Genomic DNA, 13391 nt, shown 5'->3' with positions numbered 1-13391 from the left:
ACCTCCTCAAACTCCTTAATCATAAAATAAATAATAATCATAAAACTCTTAATGTCTGACTGTATTTTATTTCCAGAAACCATCTGCAAAGATTGAAAAAATGTTGAATAAATTGAATCAAGAAGATGTCAGGTAAATAGCAGATTTATCCAGATTCACAACACATTTTAATGCTGTCATAGCAATCAGTGGCCATAACGAAAAGAATTAGAAGCTAATTACCATCAAGTTACTATCAATTATTCAAATTAAAGATTTGGTTCCACCAATGGCATACAGACCTGTATGATTTTCACTTACTGCTTTTGCCTGATTAAGCATGAAGTGCAGGTAATCCAAAACCAACCACAGGCCTTCACTGTTCTTGGCTCATCTGTTCAAAACTTTGTTCAGACACCAATGACCCATGGTTTTTACCTGAGTAACCTGCTCATACCCTTTGTAAAAAGGAAGAATAATGATGAGACAATGAGTAAAAGGCATTCGATACTCATTAAACAACAAAAAAGATGGGCTGATCATACTCAGATCAGTCCTCTATGGATCGCGTTAACTTACATTTACTTATGGAGGGTCATCCTGACAGTTTCTGTGATTCATGAGGTTGGATTAGGCAGGTCTCAGTATGTAGTCCTGAGGACAAACTGCAGAAACTTCAACAGGTTGCAAAGTTGGGATAGAGATTTCTCTTGTTTTTAAACACTGGCTTTTTTCCCCAGTTTTTAAGTGCTTCTGAAATTTGGAAATAACTAAATAAGGTTATTTAAAATGATGTTGTAGCTAGCTGCTACAAGTTATGGCTCTGCAAAGCCTATAGCACAGGAGAGGTTATAGCTGCATACAGATTAGCTCAGAAAGAACGACACAAACCTAGTTGAGTGTCGTCAACACTGAGCTTTATTGGGCTCACAGCCCTGCTTTTATTCTCAAGTGAGGGGCGTGGTCAAAACCCTCTCAGCACTGATTGGTGTGTTTGTGAACCACTTTCCCTGATAGGCCAATTAAGCTCTTTTGGTTGTGGCCAATTGGAGGACAGCGCTGCGGGCTTCATGCAGCCTGCTGGATCATCGCATTCATCCTTCATTTTATGAGGCCCCGTGGGGGAGCTGTGAAGGGCCGCCACAATGTAAATGTTATTTCAACATTTATTAAAATTAAATAAAAATCAATAAAAAAAGAATGTTGTAAATCAGTATCAATAAAATCATTTTAAATTAAAGAGAAATACTTTTTCGAAACTTTATTTATTAATTTTAACATATGAAGAAAGCAAGTAATTCACGTACAGAAAAAATAAAAAATAAAGTAATACAAGTACAAAGTAACATAGTTAATACAATACCAATCTCGGCATCTCCCCCTAACAACTAAAAACTAAGACTTAAAAAAAAACTATTTTTAACCCCTAAACCCCCCCCCCACCCCCACGATAAAGAGTGAAGAATTAATACTATTAGTATAATTTAAAAAAATTAAAAATATATATCTTAAAAAAAGATCGATATATATAAAAAACAAAAAAATATATTAATTAAGTATTAATTATTAATCCAAAATTTTTTTATTATATAAGAATATATATGAAAAAACAAAAACAAAAAGAACTTAAATGAAAAAAAACAACTAATAATAAAAAACTAAAAAAAGAAGAAAAAAAAAGAAAACATATATAGAAAAAATATATAATAAAAAAAGTTTTTTTAAAAGAAAAAAAATGATTAATTCAAACTTATTTAAATTGTATATAATCAATAAATGGGGTCCACTTTAACTCATAAAAAGACATCTTATCTTGTATAGAAAAAGATATTCTTTCCGTAACCAAACAAAACTTCATCTCTGAATACCACCTATCTAAAGACAATACATTTCTATTCTTCCAAGTAATCGCTATACATTTCTTGGCCACTGCCAGCACTAAGTAAATAAAAGAGATCTGGTAATTATCTAATTCTAAATCAAAAAGAGAAATACTTTATGACGCACATACCTTTGCAATTACCCAGACTGAGAATACCTATTGAAATGAATAAAGTTTCCCAACCAGGTGCAGCGTTGGAGAAACTGATTCCCAGCATAACACTGGAGAATTCCAGAAGTAGAGTTGCTTCCATTGAACTCTGTGTGGAGCTGAGTGATAAATATGTTGGTGTTTAAAGAATTGCACAGTGCAATTTATATGTAGGAACAGCTGAATGACTGCTCCCTTTGAAAGGGCCAGTCATGGCTCACCCTGCAAGCAAAGATAGAACAGTTATGAAAGAAAAACTTTGTTCACTTTTGATTCAAATGCAAAGTGGCTTTAACATCCACAGTTTGGCCATTGATGTCAGTAACTGAGGTGCATTGGGAAATGATTGTGAAAGTTTTTCTTGGCTAGACCTTTGAGAATGTTTTGTAGACTAACCAGATAGCATTATTGTGGGTGCAAAAACTTTCTTTTCCCTTTCAGTACAAAAGAACGATTTCTCAGCCCTATCTTGAAGGATAAGCCTGATAATTTGAAAAAGCATCCCACATCTGAAAGGGAGAGGAAGAGCTCTGAAAGCAGTGAGAAGGGAGTTTTGAAGAGCTCTGATAAAAGCAGTGAAGCAGCTGAGTGGAAAAGTGTTGGAGACAAGGAGAGAATACAGTTAAGAAGCAGTGAGAGAGTGCATAGGCGAACTCATGAAATAATGGAATGCCAAAGACCTGTCAGAAGATTGCACAGGGATGACTGTGAGAGATTAGTGCGGAGGATTAGCCTTGGGCGAAGTGAGGGGAGGGAGAGCAGAATCAGCCATGAAAGTGGACGCTGCCGAGGTAGCATTGATAGAGAGGAGTGGAGAAGCAGTAGTGAATGCGGAGAGCTGAGTTTCAGTGATGAGATTGGAGAATGGAGAACAAGTAGTGATAGTGGAGAACAAAGAGACAGCCCTGAAAGCAGGGTCCAAGGAGGCGGCAGTGAAAGAGCCATGTGGTCTGGGTTGAGTGAGAGAGTACAGGCAGCCTGGGAAGTCAGCAGTGAGAGAGGGGAGTGTGGAGGTGGAAGTGACAGGGCTGAGTGGAGAAGTGATAGAGAGAGGGGTGAATGGGGAGAGAGCAGTGAGAGGGGTGATTGGAGATGCAGAAGTGAAAGGGGTGCATGGGGTAGCAGCAGTGAGAGGGGTGACTGGGGTTGCAGGAGTGAAAAGGATGCGTGGGGAAGCAGCAGTGAGAGGGGTGGCAGCAGTGAAAGAGGGGAAACCAGAGGTGCTAGTGAGAGAGAGGATTGGGAAAGTGACAGTGAGAGTGGGGTAGGAGAAGGATCTGAGAGCAAAGAAAGAGAGTGGGAAAATGATGAATCCAGAGAGAATGCACAATGGGGAAACTACGAAAGCTACTTCTTGAAGGACATAAGGAACAATGATGTGGAAATGAAATCAGAGACAATTCGAGAGAAAACTAAGATCCCGTTTTTGGAGAGTGACTCGGAACTTGAAGATCTAATGGAACAGTATAAATCAGAAGGTGATGAAGCTGATGTCGAGGATACTCAGTATGAAACCAAGAATGCAATAGGAAGAACTCAAACTCAAGATGGTGCAGAAATTAATCAACAAGAGCTATTATCTTTAAAGGTAACAGATGCTGACTTCTTAGATTGCACTAAACAATGTTCTGGATTTAATATTTCAGTTGTATAAGGTTATTGGTGTAGAGTAGGAAATGAAAGGTTGGATGGGATGTTCTCAAAACATTTATTGATGCATTGGTATGTCAAGTATCAGAAATGGACCAGAAGGAGTTCCATGTAATGGTGTAATGATGACCAGACATTATAGGATCATACAATTCCATTCACAATTTCATACGAGGAGTTATTGGGAATTGACATTAACTGAAATAAAACTGGTCTCAAAACTGCTTCTGGAGGAGGGTCCTGAAACAGAATTGTACATACTGTATCTGAATGACTTGTTTAACATGTAAAATGTCCACAAAATGATGAAGGGTATAGATAGAGTAAGTGCAAGTAGGAACTTTCCACTGAGAGGTTAGATGAGTTACAAAACGAACATGGGTTAAGGATGAAAGTGGAGACGTTTAGGGGGAATTTCTTCACATCGAGAGTGGTGGGAGTGTGGAACAAGCTGCCATCTGAAGTGGTGACTATGGGCTCAATTTTAACATTTAAGAAGAATTTGGACAGGTACATGGATGAGAGGGGTATGGAGGGTTATGGACTGGGTGTCGGTCAGTGGGACGAGGCAAAATAATAGCACAGACTTGAAGGGCCTGTTTCTGTGCTTCAGTTTTTTATTGTCTTGTTGGATCAGACATTATCTTATGAAATGGCAAAGCAGGCTTGAGAGGCTTATCTGTCCACAGACTAGAATGGTTGAAGGGCCTTTCTGTGCTGTAATAAAATTGCAGATCAGAAGCAGCCCATGAGTAATGGTTAATGTAGAATATACTATCTTATGTTATTGTGAATGGAGAAGTGATGCAGCCAGCATTGTGATACCTCCAAAACACATTTCGACAGTGTATGAGACATTTTGTACCAAATGGAACAATTGCATTTGATTCACCTTATCTGACCATTTTTACTCTTGAATACTGAACCTTGACGTCTGTCGTATTTTGTTGATTTGTATTCAACTAGAGAAAAAAAACGCTCGATGAAAACGACCCAGGTGCCATTGCTCCCCGACACCTCCCCATTGCCAGGTGCTGCCATATCCCACCCAGACATTCTACAGTTGTAGAGCCTGAGATCTTGATGCCTGCCCGGGAGCCCAAGGTTGCTGCTCTTGCCCGGTAGGCCGAAGTCCCCCCTCCTGCTGGGAGCCCTAGGTCACCACTCGTGCCCAGGAGCCCGAAGTTGCCGCTCCTACCTGGTAGATAAAGTTCGCCGCTCCTGCCTGGGAGCCGACATTTAGCCGTGGTTCCTGCACTGAGCAAACTTGAGCAGCTAGGCAACTCCTTCAATGCGGAAGGCACCGTACCTAATGTTGAGAATGGAGTCGCCATCGCCAACTCCAGCTGCAGCCGATGCTGAAGACTTGGACCTGGCACCATTGGGCATCTTTCTGGCTAGAAGCAAAGATTTTTTTTTAACTTTTTTTTAAACTTGCTTGCTTAATTTACAAATTTGTTACTTGGCAATTGGGGTGTTGTAACAAAGCTTGGGTTGTTTTTGGGAGACCTGACCACCAGTCTCCAGCATGCTCCTTGCAGAAAATTGGGGGGGGGGTGGCGGGGGGAGTCGACTTATACGTTCGATATATGATAAAACCATGAAAATGGGGGCCCGTCTTATCTCCATGTCGACTTGCATGCTTAAATTTACAGAGGTATTTGGTCAGGTACTTGAATGGGAGGGGTATGGAGGGCTATGGACTGGGTGCAGGTCAGTGGGACTAGGCAGAAAAATTGTTCAGCACAGACTAGAAGGGCCGAAGAGGCCTGTTTCTGTGCTGTAATGTTCTATGTGTCTATATGTGTCTAAATCTATGATTTTGTTGTTTGTCAACATTTATCAATTAAAAACTTCAAAGGATTCCTTGTAACACAACCATTTGAGCTAAATTTAATTTTTAAAAATCTGGCAGAACTTGTTCCTTGGACAGATTCAAGCAGAAAATACTTAATTGAATTTTTTGGATGTGTGATATGGATGGTGCCAATTAATGTGAATATTTTATGTACATTGTCACCATGTGGTACTATGCAGTCTGAATAATATGTGCTACACCTGGTGTCTTTTGCACAAATTCAACAGAAGTTTACATTGTTACAAATCTCATTCTGTCTTTTTTTGTTCCTAGACTAATGCTAAAGAACCTAAGCATGTTGTTTATGTTGGTGGCTTGGTGCGAAACAGATGCACAAAAGGTGATTTAATCCACCTTGCTAAAAACTTTGGGAGGATTAATAATATTTTGCTAATGAAAAGAACGGGCCAGGTAAGCACAAGGACTGACTAAACTGGGATATTTTTTCCAATATTATTGCATTCATATCTGATGCTAGGCTTTTGTAAATAAAGAAGTTTAATGGAAAAACTATAATCATTTTGGGAATTTAGATATAGCAGTAAGCTAGAAGATTAATTTAGGACACATGAGACCAAATAGCTGCCCTTGTAATTGAATTACCAGGAAAATCATGTTTTCTTGAAGAATCTTATTGATCTAAATAAAATTTACTAGATCTTTGACCATGAACTGCTAATGAGCTTATTTCCCTGTAACAAAGACCACAACAGACTTGCTGTGGTGTGCAGGACTTTGTAAGAAAGGGAGAACTGTTGCATCAGTGTCTTTATTGTTACATGGTGATTGAATCCTACAGAGAGGCTTGCCCCAGGTATTCAGGGAAATAAATTCAAATAAACCTGTGGAAGCTGAGATTTTTTTGTACTGATTGCGTAGTTGTGTAACAACCAGATTGCTATTAAAACCGATCTCATTTACTGCTGACCTTTAGAGAAGGAATGCTGGCATCTTTACCCAGACTGTCTGACATTCACATCTAGATCACAACAATACGCTGTACTCTTTGAAGTGTCCAGCCAGCAACCCAGGTTGATGGGACAACTCAGAATCGTCAATAAACATTTCCCTCACAGTGACACCCAGATCCCATCAATGATTTACAAAAGTAAAATTCAATAGCTCCTTGCCTCTTTCTCATTCTTACCTGGTTTCAGAAAAATTAATAAATTTTAATAAAAGAATCTTAGATTTATGTAAACCCTTGTCTGAGAATAAAGGCCAACACATTTACAAGATTAAACAATCTGCTGCCATGACTGTAACAATCCTTTTCAAATTATAAATGAGAATTGCCTACTTGTGCCTAGATAAGGGCAACTCCGTCATAACAACAGCATCCAGGATAAAACCACTCGCATCAAGTGCTCTCTCCACCATTAATCCATCCTATCTCCCATGCATATCATCTAAAAATAAAGCCCAGTGAATGTTCATTCAACTACACCTCCTATGTATGCATGTGCAGAAAGCTCATCAGCTGCATTCGCCTCTAGGTTGGAAATGTTGAGCTTCACTGAGGTTAAATCTTGTAACTGCCCACTCAGAACCACTATAGGAGTATCTCCCATCACAAGGTTTGCAGTCCTTCAAAAGGGGTAAACATCACCACATTCTCAAAGGAGGCAACAAATGTGGTGGGCGAGCTTGTGGCACACACGAGTGAAAAAATACAATTATGGCAAGACATTTTGATCCTCATTCACAATGAATGTGAATCCAACAAATTAATTTGCAGTAAGTACAAAATTTTGCTCAATTTACTAAATTTTATTTGTCATAGAAACATTTTGTGTAATTGGCTGTAGCTGTTTAGTTCTTGGAAGACTACTCCTGCATTGCTTTGTCAAATTTCCATGAAAATAACAAATCATTAATTTTTGTGGAGACAAATTTTTGCAAGTTTTGCCTTGATACTTCAAGTTTTGATACTGAATGGATTCAGTTCAGCATTAAGAAGGAAATGTGATTTTGAATTTCCAGATGAGTCCTTTGGTTTTGGATCATGAAATAAATTGTTTAGACAAACCTAAGTTATTTCTTTCATCATGTTTAACCTACTGCTTAAAAGATAGTGGCATTGTATGATTTTCATTGTTTGAATTGTGTTCTGTATTACTATTTGTATTTGGTGAAGGCATTTTCCAGATGTTTACCTATGCATGTACTTTAAGGGATTTGTGGAGATGCGGAACAGTGCAGATGCTCAAGCCATGGTGAGCTTTTACAAAGCACAACGACCTGTTCTTCGTGGCAAGATCATCAGAGTGAATTTATGTACAAAATATAAGAAATTGTTCTTGAAGGTGTGTTATACGCATAGAGCATAGCCAATTCAGTTATGTTCGCCCTAAATTACATAATACTATCTTTATATTTGACCTTTGTAATAGAGAAAAAGTGGATAATTACAGTTGTGAACTGAAAATATTTTTAGTCACCTTACTGGTCACCTTACTGGTCAGACAGGAAAAGAGGTGGAAAGTTATTGCACCTCCACTGTGACTCTGAATGTCAGACCCATCCACAGCAGATACCACCTGGAGTCACATGAACCAGAACCACCTGGACCCAATCCTATGGCAGCAGAGAAGAGTGCTGCCCACTGGTCAATTCCTGCTATCACTGCAGCTTCACCACTGCTTCCTGCAGTGTCTCACTGTGGTCTGGAGGGGGCGCCGACACTGGCCTTGGCCAACACACCCTTAGGGGATGGACCCTATCGCTTGCTCAACTTCCCTGTGCAATGCTTCTTCCAGAGTGCAGACAGGAAGGAGTAGTCAATACCACGCAATATCAGGTACCCTGGGGCACGAAGGAGATAGAGACACAGTGTTGCCTTTTCTCCCTACAACATTCCAGTGTGGCCAATGCAGAAGAAGGATGACACCTGGCAGCTAAATAAATATGACCCCCACCCACACAGCAGCAGTCCCATCTGATGTGACCATTATCAAGGACATAGGGTTTGGGGGAGGAATAAATTGAAATTAGTATTTAAAATTAGAAGTGAGTGCAATACTTTGATCATTTGAAAATGACTAACAGTCTTAGAATTTAGTCAGTAAAGTAATGGAGATGGGCAATATTGAAGATTATCTTAGTAACAGAGTCATCAGATGTCGAGAGTCAAGTAATGCTCTATGCTTTAAGAAGAGAAAATCTTTCTCAACAGGGTCACCCTCAATAAATAAAGAACAAAGATTGACATTTGATGAGGAAGGAGACCAACATTGTCATTTTTCCCTCACAAGGATTGCTGTTTCAGCCTGAATGATAGAGCAAACAAAATTATGGAATTCAGAACATTACCAAAGTTTACTTGTAGTCAGATTCTGAGAAGCTGAACAAGGCCAAGAAAAGAATAAGGTTTATTTTCTCTAACTGTGCAGCATTAACAAGATGGGAGTACTCTTAAATGAGGATTAGTTTTGGTATTGAAACAATCAACCATTCCTTAGCACATTTATAAGTATCAGATGTCAACTGAAGTGAAAGGTCAGTGCATCACAGTTGATGATAACAGTTATATTGGTTTTCATTGCAGTTTCCTGCAGCAAAGTCAACACACTGTATCAAGTCTCATTTTGGAGTGCCTCAGCACAGGCAATTTTGTGCTCCCGAAGAAGGCGTTTTAGCACCACCAAGCACCTCAACTTTAGCTGAGCTTCGAGCTAAATATTCAGCACAGCTTCTGAGCTGGGCCAGTGTACCACTTGAGGGCAATATTTCAATGAAATATAAGAAGTGGAACCCACAAACCTATGAAGGAAAAGAACTTGACTGCTTCAGATTCTTAAAATATGCTTTCAAAGTTCCAATGTTAGAAACTCATGAGCAATACTTGCAGAATATGACAGGGACTCCAGATATGTATCAGTTAGATACACCAAAGATAGATGATGCATTTATTCAACTCCTGCTGGATAAGAAAATTTTAAATTCACCTGATGATCTGGACATGCAGTTGGGTGAATCAGAGAAGATGTTGTGCAAGGCACAGTCAAAAGTAGCAGAAATTGTAGTTCCACTAATGCTTGCCATACAGAAGTATGAATTGGATGAATTATCTGGAGAATTGGATTCTCTGACTACAGAACAATTGCTAGAGAGACTGCAGTCAACAATAATTTCTTGTCATCAATCAATTGTACGTGCTGGACAGACTCACTGCTGGTTGACTGGCCTTCGAGCTGATAATTTGTTGCAGTTATTCAGTTTTGGCAAGACTTCTATAAAACCACAAGACTATCCAAATATGACCTCATCTGACCTACTGGATGCTGAACTTGTAGAACAATTACAAAAGAAGGGTAAAATCTTGACGCTTGTGACCAACCTATCACAAGTGAGGAAGAAACCCAAGAAGAAGAAAGTTTTCCAAAAGCAGCAGAGATGGCAACAACCTTATTATCGTAATCCAAATCCATTCAGAGGCCGTGGTAAGCTGGAACTGTTTATAAAAGAATAAAATGTAGACATACAGCATGGCACAGGCCCTTCGGCCCACGAGCGCATACTGCCCAATTGCATCCAATTGACTTACACCCTCTAGTATGTTTTGGAAGCTAATAAAGGAAGGGGTGGGCCAGGAAGAGCTAATTTTATTTACTGTTGCACCTTCCCCAAAATCTCTACATTCTGGCCTTCAAATTGCAGAACTAAATTTTTATAATTTTAGTCATTGCATGGATGTTTAGCTCAATCCTGCATTGTTCAGTCTTCTGCTTGAGCCTACCCAACAGTACACTAAATTTTTTCAGAGCGTAACTTTCCAAAGCTTGGGATTGATCCACTGTTATCATGAACATATATTATGAATCAGAATGGATTTTTGGTAAAGAAACTTTTGTTTTTGGTGAAAATGTGTTGTATAATTGACAGTAGAAACACTGCAGAAACAATGGTTATAATCAAGAAGTACCAGCAATTGGTGTTTGCGATGAAAACGGGTGGTTTTTGGCATAAAGAAGCTGAAAATTCAAGACCTTTTATTTTAAAAAATGTAGTTTCATATCTTAGAGGATAACATAAAACTAAGTGGTTTGTGCAACACATTTAAAATTGTTGATTTGAGAAGAAAATTGCAAGATCAAGTTGCTTAAAACGTATTGAGAATAGTACAGTACAATATATATGTTATCTAAGGGGCTTCATCAACTAGGAGCAAATGAGATAGAATAAAAAATGAAGAAAAACTTCAAGAAATCAGGAAGGCTATAAGAAAACATGAGGTTGTTTTGGCAGACAATTGTGAAGGAAAATCTTGAGGATTTCCACAGGTATATTAAGAGCAAAAGGATAGTAAGAGGCAAAATTGGTCCCCTTGAAAATCAGAGTGGTCGGCTTTGTTTGGATCCAGAAGAGAAGGGGAGTTCTTAAATGGATTTTATTTGCATTGGTATTCACTCAGGAAACTGACACAGAGTCCAGGGAAGTAAGGAAAATAAGTTGTGAGGTCATGGAACCTATATATATTAAAAAGGAGGAAATGCTTGCTGTCTTATAGCAAATGCATGTAAGAGTTGATAAATTCCAAGGACCTGACAAGATATTCCCTTGTACCTTGAGGGAGGCTAGTGTAGAAGTTGCAGGGGCCCTGGCAGAAATATTTAAAATGTCCTTAGCCACAGGTGAGATACTAGAGCAGGGGTGTCAAACTCAAATTCACGGAGGGCCAAAATTAAAAACTTGGACTAAGTCGAGGGCCGAACTAAATATTTATTGAAATTTTCAACAACATCTGCATGTTTTCTCTTCTTTCAACATATGTAATGTTAAACTTTAGGATATAACTTTAGGAGGATAATGTTACAGGTCAAGAGTAGGTAGCTCAAGTTCACCCTTTGCTTGACCTGAGGGAAACATATTTGGTCCCTGTGGAGATGTAGTCAGCATTCACAGGCTGTGTCCATTTTGGCCTGCATCAGGACTCAGCATTTCCTGCTCACTCCTCAGGCTCTAGGCCTCTATTCACCCTCGACCCACCATCCCTCTACCTGACCAGTCCTTTACCCAACCTCTACTCACCCCTCACTCCACTCGCTCTGCCTCTACCCACCCCATCCTATACACGCCCCTCTACTGCCTCTCCCCTCAACCTGTTCCTCCCTCTACCCGTCTCTCATCCTCTAATCACCCCTCCCCTACTCGCCCTGCCCCTCCCCTTTTACCTCTTCCCTATCCACCCCTCCTTCTACTCATCCCTCCCTCTAACTGCCCCTCACACCACCATAACTTCCCCTGCCCATTACTCCTCACCTACACCCTCTGCTCACCCCTGCTTACCCACCCACTCAGGCCCAGCGCGCTGCCGATCAGCCTTTGCGGACAGCCACCATCTCTCTTCACGTGCAGGGCCAAACCAGTCGTCCCTGGGGTCCGCGCGGGTGCAAGCGCTGAAGGCCGTGGCGACCGGGAGAAGTGCGCTCGCGCTGTGGAAGGGCCATCCGGTGCCAGTCGTGCGGGACTCGCGCTGCCCGGGGGCCGTGCGCAGCCTACCATGCCCGTCGCACCGACAGGAAATCACAGGCGCTTGCTAATCCACCGCACCGCTCGACAGGTGGGAGAAGTGACTGGTTGTGCGGGGAGCCTTCCAACCGACTTGCCGGCTGATGACATCAACAGACTTCTCGTGTTACAATTTTTCGTGTTACAGTGGGGAAGGATGTGCAATGAAGGGGGAGGATGGTGGGGGTGACATTACCAAAAAACAGCATCGGCTCTCGCTGCAGGGTGGGCCACCTCTAATACATTTTTGAAATGATCTTGTGGGCCAAATATAATTATATCGCGGGCCAAATTTGGCCCGCGGGCCAGAGTTTGACATGTGTGTACTAGAGGATTGGTGGGTAGTTCATATTGTGAGAAACAGAAGTACCTTCACAGAATTTGCTCGAGTCAAAAATTGAGAACAAAGAACTTTTATTATACTATTACAACAATGCAAAGTTGGGTGCTTCCCCTTACCCTGGGAATACACACAGATACTGAGGCTGACCCAACTTTTATACATTTCATTTCAGTACAGAGATACCTTCCCCCTAACATTCTTCTGCCTCCTGGATTGGTTTAGCATTAGGTAATTCTGCCCACGTGGATTCTAACTTCTTATCAGTTTATGTGCCTTCCTGCAAACTTGTTAGCCAGGAAATATCATGTCTTTGTTCTTTACTCATTAATCAATCCCCAAGACTTGCTAAAGCTATTTACTTGCTATCCTGTTTTGAAGATCCTTATTTTATTATACTTTTATAACCCTTCCTAACCCTTCCTCCCATTCCAGCATCCCTTCACCCTGATTTAACCCATAATACTTCATTTCTAATGAGCACTTGCTTGACTCCTCACATTCCAGTATCCCTTACAATGTTGTTCCGTTACTTAAAAAAGGCTCCAAAAAAACAAGGAAATTATAAGCCAGTAAGCCTGACATTAGTAGTAGGTAAATTATTGGAAGGTGTTCTAAGAGATTGGATACACAATTATTTGGATAACCAGAGGCTGATTTGGGATAGTCAACATGGCTTTGTGCATGGTATGTCATGTTTAACTAATCTTAGAGTTTTTCAAGGAGATTATCAGGAAAGTTGATGCAGGAAAGGCTGTGCATGTTGTTGACCTAGACTTTAGTAAGGACTTTGACAAGTCCCATGTGGGAGATTAGTCAGGAAGATTCAGATGTATTCATGGTGAGGTAGTAAACTGGATTTAACATAGGCTATATGGTAGAAGCTAGAGAGTGGTAGAGGATGATTGCTTCTCAGACTGGAGGTCTGTGACTAGTCGTGTGCCTCAGGGATCAATGATGGGATTTGACTCAAAGGTTGGAGGCGTTGTGGACAGCGAGGAAGTCTGGACCAGCTGGAAAAA

The 13391-nt window shown here is 40.4% G+C and overlaps 1 protein-coding gene across 7 annotated transcripts in view; it reads left to right on the top strand.

The window, feature by feature from the left end:
* Positions 1-13391, top strand: part of LOC138743667 (uncharacterized) — a 77561-nt gene that overhangs the window by 46924 nt on the left and 17246 nt on the right. For 6 of the 7 annotated variants that reach the window (XM_069899233.1, XM_069899230.1, XM_069899234.1 and 3 more), the window contains exons 9-13: positions 77-132; positions 2453-3599; positions 5793-5930; positions 7694-7825; positions 9067-9961. In XM_069899233.1, the coding sequence (XP_069755334.1) occupies positions 77-132; positions 2453-3599; positions 5793-5930; positions 7694-7825; positions 9067-9961 (2368 nt within the window). The remainder of the gene's footprint in view (positions 1-76; positions 133-2452; positions 3600-5792; positions 5931-7693; positions 7826-9066; positions 9962-13391) is intronic. The other variant, XM_069899236.1, reaches the window with a different exon arrangement.

Source organism: Narcine bancroftii, chromosome 9, assembly GCF_036971445.1.
Source record: "Narcine bancroftii isolate sNarBan1 chromosome 9, sNarBan1.hap1, whole genome shotgun sequence".
NCBI classification, from domain to species: Eukaryota; Metazoa; Chordata; class Chondrichthyes; order Torpediniformes; family Narcinidae; genus Narcine; species Narcine bancroftii.
Note: the sequence above shows the minus strand (reverse complement) of the source record. Positions and strands in the feature narration are given on the sequence as shown.